General features: G+C 41.6%; 1 protein-coding gene across 5 annotated transcripts in view; it reads left to right on the plus strand.

The window, feature by feature from the left end:
• The window catches only part of NFX1 (nuclear transcription factor, X-box binding 1), a 226,272-nt gene that overhangs the window by 28,375 nt on the left and 177,508 nt on the right, over positions 1 to 20,389 (plus strand). For all 5 annotated transcript variants that reach the window (XM_043508487.1, XM_043508490.1, XM_038392949.2 and 2 more), the window contains exons 3-5: positions 5,155 to 5,316; positions 16,598 to 16,675; positions 17,761 to 17,866. In XM_043508487.1, the coding sequence (XP_043364422.1) occupies positions 5,155 to 5,316; positions 16,598 to 16,675; positions 17,761 to 17,866 (346 nt within the window). The remainder of the gene's footprint in view (positions 1 to 5,154; positions 5,317 to 16,597; positions 16,676 to 17,760; positions 17,867 to 20,389) is intronic.

Below are 20,389 nucleotides of genomic sequence, written 5' to 3' on the forward strand. Positions count from 1 at the left end.
AAAAACATTTATGGGACTAAGAGAATGGGGTTCTGAAATGTCTTTCACTTTCCACTATGACTGTAAATCCAATAATACATCTGTTTTATCTGTAGTTAGTGCTGTTGGGGCCCTGTGGAGTACCCCTTCCACACCCATGGAATGACTGACTCTGATGAGGACGGAAAGAAGGGGACTGTGGAGGATATGTTCATTGAGATCCTCCAAACTAGTGCTGCATTGGACTGTGAATGGGGGGCCTGCTATGTGAATGTGGCAGACCGCATAGAAAAGCCCAGAAGTCCCAGTGGGAAAAGGAGAAGGAGATGCACCGGGACATGAGTTTTTTTTTTTTTAGGCAGGAAATACAAATGCAACAAGAAAAGGAGTACTTGTGGCACCTTAGAGACTAACAAATTTATTAGAGCATAAGCTTTCGTGAGCTACAGCTCACTTCATCGGATGCATCGATGAAGTGAGCTGTAGCTCACGAAAGCTTATGCTCTAATAAATTTTAGTCTCTAAGGTGCCACAAGTACTCCTTTTCTTTTTGCGAATACAGACTAACATGGCTGCTACTCTGAAACCTGTCACAAATGCAACAGACTCTTGTTGACCTATAAGTCCAACAGTCATGAGCTCCCTTCCCTTCACAGTCAGTGGAGAACTCCATTTTAGCACCTCCCTGTAGGGTGGTAGAGTGGCCTCGCACTGAGCCAGAGGGGGTGGGACCACTCTCTAAGCCCAGGTAGATGGGGCCAGGCTGTGCATATCCCTCCCACTGGAAGTCAGGAGGCAAAACAGGAAGTATAAAGGACAGGTCCTGGTGCTCAGTTGTGCTGCAGCCACCGGAGGAGATAGACACCTCCCACCCCACCCTTTCCTGACGCTGGAAACCACACAGGAGCCCTGCTGAGCTGAGGACTGGCCTAAGCTGCTTGCTGACCGAGGCACTGAGGAGTCAGCTACTGGCAGTCCCAGCATCTACCCTGAGGAAACTGTGTACCCCCATGAATCCAGATACCACCCCAAGGGGAGGTAGTGGCCCAGGGACAGCTGACCCAGTCTGGCTGCATTGCTGCTGGAAACCTGGTCAACATGTTGTGGCTGGATTCCCCGCTGACCTACTGGTGGAACAATCTGTAGGGCTCTGGGCTGGGACCTGGTGGAGTTGCGTGGGCCCGGGTCCCCCTGCCGGATTCCCGGCAGCCTCCCCACTTTTTAGGCTATGAAGCCTGCATTTGTCTGCCATCTACCTGAGCCAAGACATCGGGCAATACACGGCCAACTGCTCTGCCCTATCTCAGAGGTCCGAGAAACCCCTCCTGAGGCCTGAGACTGTTGGGTACCTGGTCCTGAGACTAATTGCCGCTCTGTCTCTGCCTAAGGCCAGAGCTCTCACACTGCTCATTGCTCTGCCTTGCCTGAGGGGCCGGAAGCTTTTAGACCGTTTGTTGCTCTGCCCTGCCAAAGGCCCAAGCCATACATCCTTGCAGCTCTGCCCTGCCTAAGGGCCATAGCTCTAAACTGTTTACTGTAATTCTCTGACTGTGGGCGATGCCCACTGACATAGTGAGGTGGAATGGCCTCCCACTGACTCAGAGGGGGAGGACCCACCACTAACCCACTGCATTTCCTTAGAACCCCTCAACGTTCCAGGTGACATCATGGGCTGAATCCCTATCCCTGTTACTCCATGCCTGGAGACAGTAAGGACAACCAGAACTTAACATACATCCCCCGTGGCGCTCTCAGGTCAGCGTACGTGTAGCTGAAATGGACAGGAATGTTTTCTATTCTAATTTTAAAGTTCTGTTCTGATAATTTATTTTAGCAGTTTGAATTGTATTTGTTTTTAATTGTACTTTTGTCTTTTTTGCACTTTTTTTGGTATGCAATACATTTTTATTTACTGAAAATAAATTCATCTTTATTACTTCACAGCATGTACTCCAGGATGCCTAGTCCTACTCAAAGCATCTACTACTTGTAAATGTACAGGGCCACTGAATTCATAGGTACAGTTTAAAAAAAAAAAAAAAAAGTGTATTTCCCATTGACTGGTAGCAATCCGGCTTTGCAACATTCCACTGCATGATTGCCTTCTTAACTGTCAATGCGGTTCTTATTCTGGTGTTCATGCACTGGAGGGTGAAGGCCAGACAAAAGTGCTATGCAGGTGTGGCACACTTTACCTCCAAGCAGCACCCTGGAACCTCCATATTCACGCGTTGTATAATTGATATATTTTTTACAAAGCATGTCATGTAAGATACCTTATGAAGGGTCATGATCTGCTGAAACCCATTCTGTCAAACTACGTCTATTGTTAGTGTGCATCAAGTTATGAGACTTTGCTGAGTGATTGTTACTGAAATATGCCGTAAATTTGCTAGTGACATACAGAGGATGTGATCCCAGCCCAGGAGGATGTTCCACGACCATTAATTAGCAGGGGGGTTGTAATAAAAGTTTTTTTTACAATTCAGTGACAGTTGCACAAGACCACACCAGAGGAATCGCTCGACCCTGTGACTCGGCAAAGCCCACGAGGACATGTTTAGGCTAGTATTTTCCAGGCATGTGGACTGAGGGTATAAAATAAGGGACAGTAGCATCATGCTTTGCCTTTCTCCTCCCCTCCCTTCCCCCCCCCCACTGGAAACAACAAGAATGCTGAGAAGACAAAGACTTCAACTGAGGAGGCTGGTCCCAGGTTTGAGAGAGAGAGGCCTGTGTATTAAGAACTGTAACGTCCAGTGGGGTGGGAAAACTGCTTGATCTAAATACTGCCTAGTGTAATAAGGTTTGAGACTTAGATTGTGTGCTTATCTTTTATTTTCTTTGGTAACTATTTCTGACCCATTATACCTATCACTTATCACTTACAGTCTTTCTCTAGTTAATAAGTCTGTTTTATATTTTACCTAAAACTGTATTTTGGTTGAGGTGCTTGGGAAAATCTCAGCTCAGGTTACAAAGGCTGGTGTATGTCCTCTCCACATTGAGGGAGGGGCAAACTGGGTAATAAACTTACACTGACCAGGGCAAGACACTACAGCTCTGGGGTGCAAAGCTGGGGATATAGGGGAATTGTCTGGTGCCTTTTTCTGTGTGATTCATGAGTGACTTTGGGAGCATTCAAGAAATCTAGCTGAATGTGGCGCTCGACGTGCTGAGTGAGAGCAGCGCCTGAGGGCTTTGCTGCTTGTCACTAGCAAAGCATTGTGAGAGATGGCCCAGGCTGGAGAGTTAAGGGGGCAAAGCAGTACCCCAGTTCCAAGTTGTGCCCTAGGGATCCTGTCACAGCAGGTTTGTGGTATTTTAAAAAAGGCTTAAAAACTATGGAATAGGGATGGTATTATGGGATGGAGAAAGTTACATGATGTCAGTTTGACTTTTGCCCTCAGCCACCCCAACGCCTATGCAGCTTGTGTGTACCCCACAACATGTTGCAACAATTTGTCAAAAGGTATTTCACCAAAGGGTGATGCAGAGCACCGTAGGTGTACCTCTCATGCACCGAAGTTTGTGTTGGCACAGGCACTTCTGGTGAGGATGTGTAGACCCAAGCAGCCATACTGTAACTGCAGCGGCTTTATGCTGACATAACTTGAGTCGACCAAAGTTTCTAGTGTAAATGTGGCCTTGCAGCAGCAGGCTGTCCTCCTCTAAAGCAGACCCACTATTAGATGATATCCCACCATACACGAGCCAGTGTTCTACTCAACCACATAAAAATACTTAAGAGGGAAGGAAGTCTTAATAAGATTGAAGCCATTGTGGTGTTTTGGTGGGCCCTTTTGAAAGGGATATCTCTTTCACTGTTCCCAGTGGGACTGAGCTTGATTCCACCATCATCCCCAAGGGCAGGATGTGGCATCAGTCTCATTGAGGACTGTGGGAGATGGTCCTTTTCGAAGGGAAAATTTTTTTGTGCCAGGTAACTTGACAAAGAAAAGTAAAAAATGACCATTAATCCTAAATGTCTTCAAAAGCCACCCATTGGACTGGATCCAATCATCAGATAGGCCAGAAGGGAACGTGAAAGTACCATGTATGTGTGTGCTGCTAGGGAACTCAAATTACACTAACTATTGCCCTGTCACCAACTTTTCAAACTTCCCATATTAAAATTCTGTGCATTGGCAGCATTGTAATATTTCTTTTAGGTTTAATGGTAGGTTTTCCTCATATTTTTTTTTAATAACTTAAATATTAAATTTTCCTTCAGGAAAAACCTTAAATGTGCCCTGTAGTGACAGTGCAAAACCACTCAACTATGATTAAGTATTTTAGGTTTTGTGGACTCAGATTAAATTGACTTCTAAAGATGCCCTTGATTTTTTTTTTTTTCTTCTCCTCTCCTCCCCCCACTCCCATGGGTTAGCTATAGGGCAGAGTTAAGGTTGTTTGGCTGCCCTAACTATATTTACACACCTTAATGTATTTTCAGACTTTTCCCACTATCAGTTTTTAGTTTCTTCCAGCTGGTGTTTGAGGTGCACTTCCCTCTTTGATTTCAGGGTAGTCTTTGATGCTAATTTGCCTACTAAAAGGGTTCCACATTATGGCAACCATCCCTTTGGTCTAGAGTAGTTGAATGTGGCTCTGTCTGGAGCCCACCACTCTGTTCCTAAAACAGCCAGTTAGAAATGCTTCCTCTTGTGGGTGAATTATGAAGCCTTCTGCATATTCCCAGTAATGCATCATTCAACTGGTCTGTAAATAATGCACAGATACAGGATTTTAACTTTGTTTAGATTGAGATTTGTATAGTGATGTATATGTTACGGTGTTCTTTTGTAAATAGTAGAAAAAAGCTAAATTCTCCCACTTAAGATAGCTGGAACAACAGACTTGTAAAATTTTCTCTTCTGCCAAATAAGAATCTCTAATAGGTTTAAAGGAAACACCTGAACAATTTATTACTGCTTTTGCCCAAATTTATGAGACTGACGCACAAGAAAGCAGAAAACTTGTACCAAATTTTTGGATTGGAATCTTTCAGCTTTTCTAACAGGAGAAAAAGCTTTGCATTACATCCATAGGAAGAAATAAATTCTAAAATTGCATTTAAAGTGTAGCATATTTTGGTGCCATTTTTAGTGAGTATAACTTGTGCATATTGTCCTGATTAATTTAGGTGTGTACGTATTGAATTTTTCTTTTCAGGTTCCCTGATAGACCAGCTGACCACAGAGAAATATGAGTGTATGGTGTGCTGTGAGGTGATCCGAAAAATAGCCCCGGTATGGAGCTGTCAGAATTGTTATCATGTGTTTCATCTGAACTGCATTAAGAAGTGGGCAAGATCACCAGCATCACAAGCCGAAGGTAGGTATTTTCTTATCAGATGTACAGAAAAGTTCACATTTTTCATGGTATGTGGAAGAAGACAAATTCTAGTCCTAAGTTACCTATGCATTTAAGTTGATTAATACAACTGCCTCCGAATAAAGCAAGCTTTAAATCAGAGATGGGCAAATTTTATGGTTCTTCACATTACAACGCTAATGTTGTTTTCTGTACTTCTGGCTCAATGAACTTCCAGGAGAGAGAGAGAGGGAGAGTATGTGTGTGAGAGAGTGAATGATAGTGGCATGCCAGTACTGCTATGGTTACAGATGCATTAAGACATCTGTTTAACTGTTACCTTTTCTAAGTTCTCCAGAATTGACGTGCTTAGTTGGATTTATTTGAAATTTGCTGTGCTTCAGGGGGGTGCAGGATAGGGTTAGTCACCCATATTGGAGGCATGTGTATGTAGTGTTTTGGCAATATGAGCCCTGAAAAAAATAGCTATTTTTAAAGAAACTTATGGGTGGGGGGTTTTTTTCTGCTCAGCGTTTGAGATCAAACTGTTGATTAGTAGACCAGAATGGAATAAATCTGCTAAGATTTACCCAACTTAATGATGGCAGCCGGAGAAAATTAAAATGTGCATTTTCTGCACTGCGCACATACCAATACAGAAAAATAGCTAGAGGGTTTCTATTCTTATCATTTTATATGATTTAAAACTCAAAGCTTGTAAGCTGTCTAAAATCTGAATGTTTAATTGGATTACTTCAAAATTTGTGGTGCCTCATGGGCTGCAGGGTAGTGTTTGTTAGTGATCCAAATTTGAGGTTATTTGACTCTGGGATTCCTGAGTTATGGGGCTTTCCCCAATCCTTCCCCCATCACCTTCCTTCTGCTTCCTTGTACTGTTAAATGAAAAAGTACTAATCACTGGTAGAATCACATGCCTTGTTGAATTTGATGACTGAAATCACCATTGATGGCTTTGAACTCAGCCTTCAGTTAACTAAACTAAGGTTAAATTAATCACAAGCCCTCATCTAAGACAAAAGGAGTTTTGAACTGAGTGGCTGGACATTACTACCATTTGTGAGTCAGGGGTGGCAGTTTTATTTTGGGGAATGTAATCATACTACTTAGTGTGGTGGCTGGGGGAAATTAGACACGTGAATGCTTCTTTGGAGGGAAGGAGTACTAGTGTGTGTAAGTGAGGGAATGGCGAGGGATTTTAGGGAGCAGGATAAATGGGAATGGATGTTAAGGGGAGGCGAGAGATTTTGGGGGCTTAGGGGAGGGAAGCATTGCACCCCCCAACTCTGCCAGTGCACTTCAACCGTCCTGCATCTCCCAGCTATGCCAGTGGACCTCATATATCCTGCATACAGAGCTGTGCCACCTACCATGCACCCCAACTCTGCCAGTGCACTCCTGCCACCCCAGTTGTGCCAACTATCATGCACCCCAACGCCAACTACCATGCATCCCAACCCCCCTGCATCTCCCAGCCCAGCCCGTGGACCCCAACCACCCTGCATCCACGGAAGTCTTTGGAGGGAAGAAATTAGACGTGTGAATGCTTTCTTGAAGGGGAGAGGGGTTACGGGGTTGGGGGTGCAATCCACACCAGTGACTCTGTAACCTGGGGTGCCTCTCAATGCTTTGCTGCTGTATTTCCCAGCCTCGGATGCTCACAACCAAACTATCAGTACGCAGGTCACAGCCTAAGTGTTTGTGGGCTAGACACCTCTGGTTTAGCAGCTTTGGCACCAGCAGCACACCAAATATGCTCTCCCTGGTCTCCACCAGCTTTGGGTACTACTTGCAGGGTGACCCCAACACGCTCCCAATCATGAATTTTTCAAAACCCGTGTGCTCTGTAATGTCTACCCCTCTCCTGGACAGTTCAGAGAAATAATAGGGTTTGTTTGTTCCTCTAAAAGCACACAACCTGGCAGCTTTCCACATTCACTTTAATTTAAATACAGTACTGGTGGTTCAGATTAAAAGTAAAACAAATTTATTAACAAAAGAAGATAGGATTTTAAGTGAGTTCAAGTATAAGAGATAAAGTTAGAAAAGGTGACAAGCAAATAAAAGTGAAAATACACATCTGAGTCTAAAACTTAATTTAGCAGGGTTCAGGGTTTCTTCAAGATGGTTTCTCTCACCAATCATCATTCTTCCTAGCCATGACAGACTTTTCCTCAGTCAGAACTGTAGTTAGTCATTGGCTGCGTGTGTGTGTGTGTGTGTGTGTGTATTGCTTCTGTGTGCTGTCTCAACTCTGCTCAGATAGCTGACACAGCAGACCTTGATACAATTGCCCAAAAGACCATAGACCTGTTTCAGTAGAGAAAGCACTTGGCAAGGTTTGTCCTAATGTCCTGGCTCAATGGTTACCAGTACACTAACATATGTATGCCCATTGCAATGGGCTCAGCTCAGCTCAGCAAATGGCGGAATTTTCCATTCCCCATCTTGGCTAGCCAAAGACACTCCCTCTGAATCCCCTCTTTATACACTGATACAAACAAGTTATGTATCATAGAATCATAGACAATTAGGGTTGGAAGAGACCGCAGGTCATCTAGTCCAACCCCCTGCTCAAAGCAGGACCAACTCCAACTAAATCATCCCAGTCAAGGCTTTGTCAAGCCGGGCCTTAAAAACTTCTAAGGATGGAGATTCCACCACCTCCCAATGTAACCCATTCCAGTGCTTCACCACCCTCCTAGTGAAATAGTTTTTCCTAATATCCAACCTAGACCACCTCCACTGCAACTTGAGACAATGCATCCGATGAAGTGAGCTGTAGCTCACGAAAGCTTATGCTCTAATAAATTTGTTAGTCTCTAAGGTGCCACAAGTACTCCTTTTCTCATTGCTCCTTGTTCTGTCATCTGCCACCAATGAGAACAGCCAAGTTCCATCCTCTTTGGAACCCCCCTTCAGGTAGTTGAAGGCTGCTATCAGATCCCCCCCCTTCTCTTCTGCAGACTAAATAAGCCCAGTTCCCTCAGCCTCTCCTCACAACTCACGTGTCCCAGCCCCCTAATCATTTTTGTTGCCCTCCGCTGGAGTCTCTCCAATTTGTCCACATCCTTTCTATAGTGGAGGGCCCAAAACTGGACGCAATACTCCAGATGTGGCCTCACCAGTGCCGAATAGAGGGGAATAATCACTTCCCTCGATCTGCTGGCAAGGTTCCTACTAATGAAGCCCAATATACCATTTGTCATCTTGGCAACAAGGGCACAATGTTGACTCATATCTAGCTTCTCATCCACTGTAGTCCCCAGGTCCTTTCCTGCAGAACTGCCGCTTAGCCAGTTGGTCCCCAGCATGTCAGAGTGCATGGGATTCTTCCGTCCTAAGTGCAAGACACTGCACTTGTCCTTGTTCAACGTCATAAGATTTCTTTTGGCCCAATCCTCCAATTTGTCTAGGTTACTCTGGACCCTGTCCCTACCCTCCAGCATATCTGCCTCTTCCCCCAGCTTAGTATTATCCGTGAACTTGCTGAGGATGCAATCCATCCCATCATCCAGATACCACTTGATACTGGCTGCCAACTAGACATCGAGCCATTGGTCACTACCCATTAAGTCGGATGATCTAGCCAGTTTTGTATCCACTTTATAGTCCATTCATCCAATCCATACTTCTTTAACTTGCTGGGAAGAATACTGTGGGAGACCATATCAAAAGCTTTGCTGAAGTCAAGGTATATCATGTGCACTGTTTTCCCCATATCCACAGAGCCAGTTATCCCATCATAGAAGGCAATCAGGTTGGTCAGGCATGACTTGCCCGTGGTGAATCCATGTTGACTGTTCCTGATCACCGTCCTCTCCTTCAGATGCTTCAAAATGGATTCCTTGAGGCTCTGCTGTATGATTTTTCCATGGACTGAGATGAGGCTCTCTGTAGTTCCCCAGATTCTCTTTCTTCCCTTTTTTTTAAAAATGGGCAATATATTTGCCTTTTTCCAATCGTCTGGGATCTCCCCTGATCACCATGACTTTTCAAAGATAATGGCCAATGGCTCTGCAATCACATCAGCCAATTCTCTCGGCACCGTAGGATGCATTGCATTCAGTCCGATGGACTTGTGCATGTCCAGCTTTTCTAAATAGTCCTTACCCGTTCTTTCACCACTGAAGGCTGCTCACCTCCTCTCCATACTGTGTGTCCCAGTGCAGCAGTCTAGGAGCTGACCTTGTCTGTGAAGACTGAGGCAAAAAAAGCATTGAGTACTTCAGTTTTTTCCATATCATCTGTCACTGGGTTGCCTCTCCCATTCACTAAGGGTCCCAAACTTTCCCTGATGACCACCTTGTTGCTAACATACTGTAGAAACCCTTTTGTTACCATTCACGTCACTTACTAGCTGCAACTCCAATTGTGCTTTGGCCTTCCTGATTACACCTCTGCATGCTCGAGCAATATTTTTATATTCCTTCCTAGTCATCTGTCCAATTTCCCACTTCTTCTAAGCTTCCTTTTTGTGTTTAAGCTCCCCAAAGATTTCTCTCTTAAGCCAAGCTGGTCTCTTGCCATATTTACTATACTTTCTGCATATTGGGATGATTTGTTCCTGCACCCTCAATAAGGCTTCTTTAAAATACAGCCAGCTTTTCTGGACTCCTATACCCCTCATATTAGCCTCCCAGTGGATCCTGCCCATCAGTTCCCCGAGGGAGTCAAAGTCTGCTTTTCTGAAGTCCAGGGTCCGTATTCTGCTGCTCTCCTTTCTTCCTTTTGTCAGGATCCTGAACTCGACTATCTCATGGACACTACTGCCCAGGTTGCCACCCAGTTTTACTTCCCCTACACATTCTGCCTTGTTTGTGAGAAGCAGGTCAAGAGAAGCACGGCCTGTAACAAATTGGCCTTTGCTGGGACACTACTGAGAGTATCAATTCAGGACAAATTGCTTAGAGCAGGGTAGTCACAGCCCAAAGCTGGGGGTCCTTCACTACTAAGGCACACCAAACTAGCCAAATGGAGAGGACTTGGGTTTTACGCCACTGGCTAACCAGAAGTCATACAAGCAATTCCCTCAGACTCTCCAGTTTCCCAGTATCACCACCAGCGCCACTCATGGGGATGAATGGTTATGAAAACCAATACCCCAGTAAAAGAAAAAAGGTTCTCCTAATCCCAAAGGACCAATCCCCAGACCGAGGTCAATATACCAGTCAGATCTCACCCAGAAATCACACTGTTGCCAATTCTTTAGAATCTAAAATCTAAAGGTTTATTCATAAAAAGAAAGAAATATAGATGAGAGTTAAAATTGGTTAAATGGAATCAAATATATACAACAATTGCCAAGTTCTTAGTTCAGGCTTGTTTCAGGCTTGATGGGATTACTGCTGATTTAAACCAATCAAGTCTCTGGAGTACAAACATCCAAGATTGGAGGGGTCGTTCAGTCCTTTGTTCAGAGCTTCAATTTCAAGCACAGTTCCTCTAGAGGTCAGAAGCAGGATTGAAAACAAAATGGAGGGGTTTCCACGGCCTTTTATATCCTCTGCCGTGTGGAAGGAAACCCTTTTGTTCTTACTGTGGGAAAGCACAGCAGCAAGATGGAGTTGGGAGTCACATGGGCAAGTCACATATCCATGCATGACTCAGTTTGCAGGTGTCAGCCATTGCTCACATGCTACCTTGAACACCTCCAGGAAGGTTCTCAGATGTGGATTGGAGTCTCCGAAGGTCCACTGGCAGTTAAGTGTTTCTTGATTGGGCACTAAATCTGAATAATTCTTTCTCAAGAAGCTGACCAAATGCTTCACTAATGCTACTTAGAATCAAACACATTGAGATATGAGTACATAGCCCATATTCATAACTTCACATACAAAAATGATACACACAGACAGCATAATCATAACCAGCAAATTACAATCTTTTCATAGACATCTTACTTGGCCTCCTTTGTACAAGATTTGGTGCAATTATAGGACCTTGGTTGCAACAATGATTTATATGGTCACAGTTCATGTCAATAACATGTCACAGTCCCTAGTTGGTTCCTCCAGCACTTACACCAGGAAGTTGTCCCCCCACATTCTCTAAAACTTCCTGGATTGTCTGTGTACTGCTGTATTGCTCTCCCAGCAGAGATCAGGGTGATTGAAGTCCACCATGAGAACCATGGCCTTGGATCTGGAAACTTCTGTTAGTTGTCCAAAGAAAGCCTAGTCTACCTCATTCTCCTGGTCTGGTGGTCTATAGCAGATGCCCACCACGACATCACCCTTGTTGCTCTCGCCTCTAAGATTAATCCAAAGACTGTCAACAGGCTTTTCTCCAGTTTCATACTGGAGCTCTGAGCAATCATACTGCTCTCTTACATACAGTGCAACTTCTCCACCTTTTCTCCCCCACCTGACCTTCCTGAACAGTTTATGCTCATCCATGACAGTGCTCCAGTCTGCCTGTTTGACGTAATTAGCTACCATCCTTTTACCTTGTACATGTTGATTCAATCAAAACATCTCTGTCCATCACACTGTTGTCGTGACCTTATCTTTAGGGAGGGGTCAGTGTGTTCCTGTTATCTTTGGGGAATGAGTTTGTACCACAGCTGGAATCGGGGTGTTCTGTTACCCCCTTATGGACTGTGTTTGTGTGAGTGTCCTGTGCCTAGCACTTATTAGGAATGTGTGTGTGTGTGTGTGTGTGTGTGTGTGTGTTTGCAATACCAGCCCTGTTTTTGCCAAGTTCTCTGAACTTGCAAGCAGGCGTGTTTTATAACAGGGCCTGACTTCTGCTTACAACCTGACTTCTGATAACTTTGTTTAATATCAGCTGTGCCAAAATACTACTTTAATTCAGGCCTCATGTTTCGTGCTCTCTTTCTACTACAAGGATCTTCCCCTTCCTACAAGGTTGACTTCCCTTGTCGTCTTGGGTGAAAGATCTTGGTCTAGGATGGTTTCTCATCTGTATTCAATTTCTAGATACTTCAAACCCCCCTTTAATTGAAGGACCCATCTTTTGCGGCTGTTCGTTTCTATCTAATTATGGATGCAAAAAATGACTTCTCTCCTTGCTTGTCTTGCTTGTCAATATGATTTTGAACTGAATTGGGCCCACTATGGATGCCAGCCTACTCAAGGAGCAAGTTTGTTTTTGACCACCAAGAAGTTGCTGTGATCAGGTCCTGGCTCTTGCTACAAACATTGAGGCTGGATTCTGATGAAAAGTCAAGACCAATACTGCTTTTATCAATCTGTGAGCGGCATAAGACGCAGTTTGGAAGGAGTACTTCCAGAAGTGGCAGCAGAGACCAAATCTGAGCCAATCAGTAGTCTCTACTTTCCACCTTGATAATGGAATTGCACAAAATGCTCTAACTGTGGAGTTATGTGGCGAAACTGTGTTATGACTGAAAGCTAACATATCTTGGTGTCATCCTTGACTGTAGACTGACCTTTCACGATCACCTCAAGAAAGTAGCCTCTAACATGAAGATTTGCTTCAACATTATTCAAAAGTTAGTGGGAACAAGCTTTAGATCAACTGCCTCGGTGGTACAAACATCAGTCTTGGCCCTAGTGTACAACTTGCAGAGTACTGTGCACCTGTGTAGACAAGAATCTGCCAAACCCAACTTGTGGCTGGGCAGCTGAATCAGAACACGCGAATCATCACGGGAACTTTTAAAATCAGCGTCTCTACCACAGCATTCTGTATTAGCTTGAGGTTCGATGTTTGCTATCTGCCGAAATATAGCCACAGGACAAGAACTTAAATGTGCCAAAGAGTACCCAGAACTTCCCATTCAGTAGGTTATGAATAACAACAATCCCAATATCCCAACAATGCCTGAAATTGCAAAATTTAATGACCACCTAATGACTTTGGATCCAGCCAGGGAATGGCAAAGTTCTGGACCTCAGCTACCTTCCAAACAAGCACATCATTACTGACCCAATAAGCTGCCCTCTTGGTTTTAACCTGCCACGCAGACTTTGTGCCACATTGAACTACATCTGAACAAACCATGGAAGATGCAGCTAATTGATGCACAAGTGGAAAATCAGACTCCCCTTTGTGTGACTGAGGTGAGGCCATCGAACATCACACATCTTTACTTTGCCAACCACGCCACGGTTCACATCCTTTTACAGTCCATTCACACTCACCCACAGGATTTCATCTAGCGCTGTTAAATTAGAAAAAGAGGGAAGGAAGGAAAAGATTTTGTCTTGCCATTTTCTGTTCCTCTGGAGGTGGCAGCAGCCAGTGGTTATTTATGTACGTTCCAGGTGTAGTCAGTGTGTCAGGTGTACCTATGTGAAATGGTGAAGGCAGTAGTAGGCCCTGCTTGGTAAAGTTGTGTTGGTGATACGAGGACTTGTGGATAACTTTGAGTTGTGCGATGGAGTTGTGGTTATATGTTTTGCACCTTCTGTGTGTGAGCAAAGGGAAGAGCTGCATCTGAGTCTTCAAGATCTACTGTGTACATTGTGTAATTAGCAGGGCACAGGTGTTTTAATAATGCTTTCATATTCCAGCTTACTACTGACAATTACCTATGCATTTATTATCTGCATATATTCCAGGTAAAGTGAGTGTGGTCAATATCAGGTGTAGCTTGTTGGTAAATTGTCTAGTAAATTGCTTAAGTACGTTTTGGTTCCTTATGAAATATATTCAAGAGATGAAACAACCAATGTTAGTCAGGTTTACTGCTATAAGCCAATAATGATATAGTACAGGAAAAAGGTTCTATTCAATACCAGATTCCGGGAAGTCGTCTCATGTAGTATTGATGCATTCATCTTATGCAGAACATGTATGTGACGGGACATCTGAGTACAACCTGGAACTGTGGAACTGCTATGCACCCATAACTCTCCAGCCTGGGTTGTCTCTCACAATGCTTTGCTAGTGGTAAGCAGCAAATCCCTCTAAGTGCTGTTATTACTCAGCCACCACCATGCAGAAGCACACCCAGCTAAGTTGCATGCATGTTCTCCAAGCCACTCACGAACTATGCACAGGGAAACATTAGCAAATCTCCCAAGCCACTAACCTTGCACCCAGGGGTGCTGGAACAATTTGTATAGTGGGATTACTGAAATCCATTGAACCAAACTGTGAACCCTGTTTATGATGGAAACCACTTAAAGTCCGGGGATTTGGCCAGCACCCCTAATTCCAGCACCTAATGCTTGCACCCCAGAAATGTACCATCTTGCACTGCTCAAGACCTTCTCTTTAACAGTGAAAACTCATTAGTTCGCCACTTCATCAAAGGAAAATGGATGTGCATTAGCCTTTGTAAACTGAGCAGATTCCCCAAGCACTTTAGACAAACTCACTGGTAAAGATAAAACATTAAAATAAGTTTATTAACTACAAAAGGATAGATTTCAAGTGATTATAAGTGGTATGTATAAAGGTTAGAGATGTTTACTTTTTCTTTTCTAAAGGTAACTGCATTCTAAATCCTAAATTTTTAGACTAAGCAAGAGTTGAATCAAACAGTTTTTCTCATCCCACTGAATGTAGCAGGTAGGTTATAGTTCTTAATACACAAGCTGAATTTCCTTCTCAGTCTGGGAACAGCCTTCTCAGTTCAGTCTTTGTCTTCTCAGTGTTCTTGTTGTCTTCAGCGTAAGTGGAGAGAGGTGGTCTCATGATGCCACTGTCCCTTATTTTATACTCTCACTTCATGTGCCTGGAAAAATACTGGCTCAGACATGTATTAGTGGGCCTGCTGAGTCAGAGTTGAGCAGTCCTCATGTGCTGCTTTGCGCAACTGAGTCATAGAGTTTAGGATTATATGGGGAATATAAGAAAGGGCACAAGCATCCATATCCACTATTTCTAGGCAGATATATTCAAGAACCTTTTCAGGACTACGAAGTGTTCATAAAAGATTCCGCTTCTGTGTGGTCTCACTCAGTCAAGCATTTGGCTAATTGCTGGCTAGAACAGCGCACAGCTTAATTCAAGGAATTTGCTCTGTGTCTTTCTGCCTTTCAGTGCTCATCTTTATCAAGCACTATAAAATGGATACGGTGTTTGTCCAATGTGGCATTTGGATGAAAGGTTTTGAAGTCTGTCTTTTGGTTTTACTTCATTCACATCCTTCATGCTATCATGGAAGCGCTTAGTCTCATACAGGGACTGAATCCTTGGGGTATTTTTTCTGCTCTGTGACCTACCTACAGTTGGGCCTTATGTTCTGTGATATTGCTTACCGCTCAGGGTGTTGCCCATATCACAGTCACATGACACTCCATCATACACTAAGCTATTGGAGGTGACTGAGTTCAGAAGACCATATTGCTGCTTGTTTCCCCACAAAAGCATCATTGCCCATGCATCTTTCTCAGATCGGCTGAATCTAGTTATGCTTTAGTTGCTTAAGAGCTCTTTACAATTCAATGATTTGTCTCTGTTTAGGTGCTTATAAAATGTTTCCAAGTAATCTGCTAACCTTTACTTCAATAAAGTGATATATTTAACTCCATTGCTAATTAAAGTATTTTTTCACATCACATATCCATACTTGTGGCTCTTCTGTGAACCCTCTCCTGTTTTTCAGCATCTTTTTTTTGTGTGGTGTGGACACCAGAACTGGATGCAGTTTTTCCCATAATGGTATCACCAATACTATGTACTGGGATTACTACCTTCCTTATATACTATCCTATTTATACATCCAGTGATCGTGTTAGCTCATTTTGACACATTGCTATGTCAGGAATTCATGTTCAATTGATTATTTATTCTGACCTCAAGTCCTCCTCAGTACTGCTTTCCAGAATAAAGGCTGTCATCCTGTAAGCATGGCCTGTAATCTGTATTCCTAAATGTATGACTTTGTGTTTGTTTGCATCTATCATAATGGTGATCCAAATCACTTGGTAATATGCTGTCCCCATTGGTATTTACCATCCCTGCAAACTTTATTGGCAATGAGTTTATATTTTCTTCCAGGTAACTGATAAAAATAGAGTAACATTGGGCCGAGAACTAATCCCTGCGGGACCCCCGTAAGAACACTACCACTCATTGATGATCTTGAATTAGCAATTCTGTTTTGAGATCTATCCATTCATTTTTATTTTATTTAAAATGAGTGACTAATTTTTGTATTGCACTACTTGTTAAACAGAATGTGACACATAACGAAATCAGATTTCTATAAGGTGGTATAGTATTACTTGAAATGGTGAAATTAGTAAAGTCTAAAAAAAAGTTTGCTGTCCTATGCCACTATTCTAAATTGTTTATCATCTGCCTTAAACATATTTTAAGTTCTTGTATATTAATTTCTTTACAGATGGCAATAGTGGCTGGAGATGTCCTGCTTGTCAAAATGCTTCAACACAAGTTCCTACTACTTACACCTGTTTTTGTGGTGAGTGTATTTCATATTTACAGTTGGTATTCTTTAATTGATAAGTTCTAATACTGTTGAAGAATCTTTTCTTACATCCCCAAAAGCTCTCTTTCATGGCTACTTTGTTAATGATATTGGAAGATAACCGCCTGATTTGTGTGATGTTTCATTACTATATAAAAATTACATATAACAAATATTTAGATAAATGTTAAAATAAAACCTTTGTTAGGAATGTTTAGCAATCAGTATTGATATGAAGACATGTAGTTGGAAAAAATCTAGAAAACTGCTAGCATACCTTGTTCTAAGGTACAGGTAATTACATCTATTATAGGCCCTTCTCTACATATGTTCTATTAGTGCAACTTTTCTAATGTGTGAATTTAAACCAATATAGTAAACCAATTCAGACTCCTGTTTGGACACTCTTATTTTGGTTTCAGAGTAGCAGCTGTGTTAGTCTGTATTCGCAAAAAGAAAAGGAGTACTTGTGGCACCTTAGAGACTAACAAATTTATTAGAGCATAAGCTTTTGTGAGCTACAGCTCACTTCAGCTGTAGCTCACAAAAGCTTATGCTCTAATAAATTTGTTAGTCTCTAAGGTGCCACAAGTACTCCTTTTCTTATTTTGGTATAAGAGTGGCTTTATTGGTTTAGCTTAAGTTGATTAGAAACGGGATTAAATTAAACTGAAATAAGTGTTCACACGGGCTTGCACTAGTTCTAATTATATCAGTTGAAGAAAAGATTTAAGTTAAACAGGTGCAACTTTCCTGTGTAGATCCAGAGCCTAGATCTCTACTTTACCATATGTAGGCTGATGCACAAAACATTGCAGCATCATGAGATAAATGAATTATGAGATATCTAAAGGTATGCAGTTATGTTTGAGACTTGCACTCAATTTCCAAAGTTCCGAGCAGCTTCAATAAGCTTCCACTTCTTAAAATCAGCCTGTCTTGGAAAAGTTGCCTCCTATTTTCTAAAAAACGTGGAATATCACCTCAAATAAAAGTGACACCTCAAAGTCCGAGATGGTCCATCACTCTCATCAACACTGTTTCTGCATCTGATTTTTTGTTTTTGTTTTGCTTTTTAGGTAAGGTAAACAACCCTGAATGGAATAGAAATGAAATTCCACATAGTTGTGGAGAGCTTTGTAGAAAAAGAAGACCAGGTCAGGACTGTCCACATTCTTGTAATATGTAAGTAAGAGTGTTTCAGAATGTTTTGTAGTGATCTACAAGCATTTGTGAAATCTGTGGAAACAGATTTTTGGATATTTGTGTTTTTGTTTCAATTTGTCAGTTACTTAATTCTTAAAACCCCTGTTTTGATGGCTGTTTAGTGAATGAACAAACGGTGTGTATGAAATTGATTATTATGGAATGTGGTTTTCTTTACCAGTATGAAAAAGTTTCAGGCTTTCAGTGACTAATGCCAGCTACTATTTGTTAGACGTTTTTCAGATTCCTTTAGGAAAGTGTAAAAATTTAAACTTTTTCAATGTCTTTAATTCTGAGCATAAAATATATTATATTTTATACATCACCGGATTGAGTATATTTTTCAGTAGAAGCGTGGAAGTTAGTACAGTGGCACTTGTTGTTCCCTTCCCTCTGTTTTATAGAGAGGGGAAATAATAAATGAATATTCAGTTCTGATCTCTTTTTTGTAAAAGAAATAAAATTACAGTGTAACCAGATATAACAAATAATAGAAATTTTTAGAAATATTAATTTTTGTTTAAAGGCTTGTGCTTATGGCTGAAAATTTTGGATTTTAAGTGTAACAGCCCATCTTTCATAGAACTGATATATTTTTTGTATTGGGAATGAAATATCAAATTTTTTAGGATTGGTTAGTTTTTGGGCCAGTCTGCTGAAATAGTATCTTTAACATTTAAGTATTGCCACCAAGATCAAAGATTGTGCACCCTGTTTTATTAAAGAAAAACAAAAAAAACCCCTACACTTAAAAATGTTGACCAGTGTGTGCCCCTTTACTGTTGTAAAGATAAACTTAGTAGGTAAATCTATAATTTCCCCACTTTCTAAAACTGCTTTGAAAAAGGCATTTCTAGCTTCGTAATATAATAATCATTAGTAGCTGCAGGTTTGTTTCCCCTTAAAGTGAGGAAAGGTGGTCAGTGGGTCAGGTGCTGGACTAGACATCAAGAGACCTAGGTTCTCGTCTCACCTTGGCCACTGACTTGCTGTGTTACTTCTCAAACAGAAGTTATGGGCGTCATGCAGAATTTACTGGGTGGCGTTCTGTGGCCTGTGGTGTTCAGGAGGTCAAAAAACGAGATCATAATGCTTCGTTCTGGCTTTAAAATGTATGAAAGTATCTATGCAAGTTAGTGAGCTATAGGGATATTGTCAAGTTGAATCTTTTTTTTATATTGACTGACTTTAAAATGTTCTCCCAGAACAACCTTTAAACAGTATTTCCTAAAACTTCGTTTTTAAAAGCTAGGGATATTTAAAAGGGTCATTTGGGCAGGCCCAGAATGCCTGCTGCTTTTTTAGTTTTAGCTTTGCTGCTGCTGTTACTAGTAGATCTCCTCTGGCTGAGCCCAAGGAAAGGCATGCACCATCATCAAAACAGTTGCGTTGATTCTACATTTAGCAGCACCTTATGAATAAAGTAAATACACTGATTAAATAAATTTTTCTTTAGTCTGTCTCAGTTGTGCTAATCTTAAGGGTTACTTATAACAATGGTGAGTGCAAAACATCAGATGGAAATGTGAGTTTCCAAATGCATGATATCCCTTTAAATGACCTTGCAAGTAAAACTAAAATAAATCTCCAATAATATCAAGAACTAAAAATATATTAAATATTTCTATTCTATATAACATTATGGTATTCATATTTTGCTTGTATTTATTTGAGAACACATGGCTAAAACTCCTCCCCACACCCCAATATCCTTATATGTCAATACAGATGTAATATGAGATCTTCTCAGAAGATGGAAAGGAAACCAGTTAAAAGCATTGTGGTGTTTCTGTATAATGGGAACTGATCCATCTTGAACACATTAGTTTCAAGAACTTTCAGAGGAACACATAATGGGGAAGAAGAAAATAAAACCGAATGTGTACGCAGTGTTGCCTCAAATATTTAAAACTTGTTAGTGTCTAATATTGTTTGTTTATCTTGTCTTTTTAGATTGTAAATTTCTGGGGCAAGGATTTTTCTTTCTACGTGTTTGTATGGTATCTGGCACGGTGGATCCCTAATCCTTATTTGGGCATATGAAGTAGAAGTAATAAATAATAATGAAAACAAGGAAAATTAATATATGATTATATAGAAATGCAAACTAAGTAGCTTTGTTTAGGTTTTCATTATTAAATCAAATATCTTCCCCACCTTTTTAACAGTGTATACCTAGTCTTGTACAAATTCATACATTTGTAAGACTAGAAGGGGACCATTATGATCACCTAGTCTGACTTCCTGCATAGTACAGGTCATATGAATTACTGGGTGGAATTCTGCATCAAGCTCATATCTTGTAGAGCATGTTTTTTTGGAAAGCTGGTCTTAATTTAAAGATTTCAAGTGATGGAGAATCCACCAAATCGCTGGGTAAATTGTTCCAATAGATAATTATCCTCATTGTTAAAACGTTGTTGTTCCTTGTTCCTAACCTGAAATTAGATTAATTCTACTTCCACACATCAGCACTTATTATGTCTTTGTCTGCTGTATTAA

The sequence above is a fragment of the Dermochelys coriacea genome, chromosome 2 (genome assembly GCF_009764565.3).
Source record: "Dermochelys coriacea isolate rDerCor1 chromosome 2, rDerCor1.pri.v4, whole genome shotgun sequence".
NCBI classification, from domain to species: Eukaryota; Metazoa; Chordata; order Testudines; family Dermochelyidae; genus Dermochelys; species Dermochelys coriacea.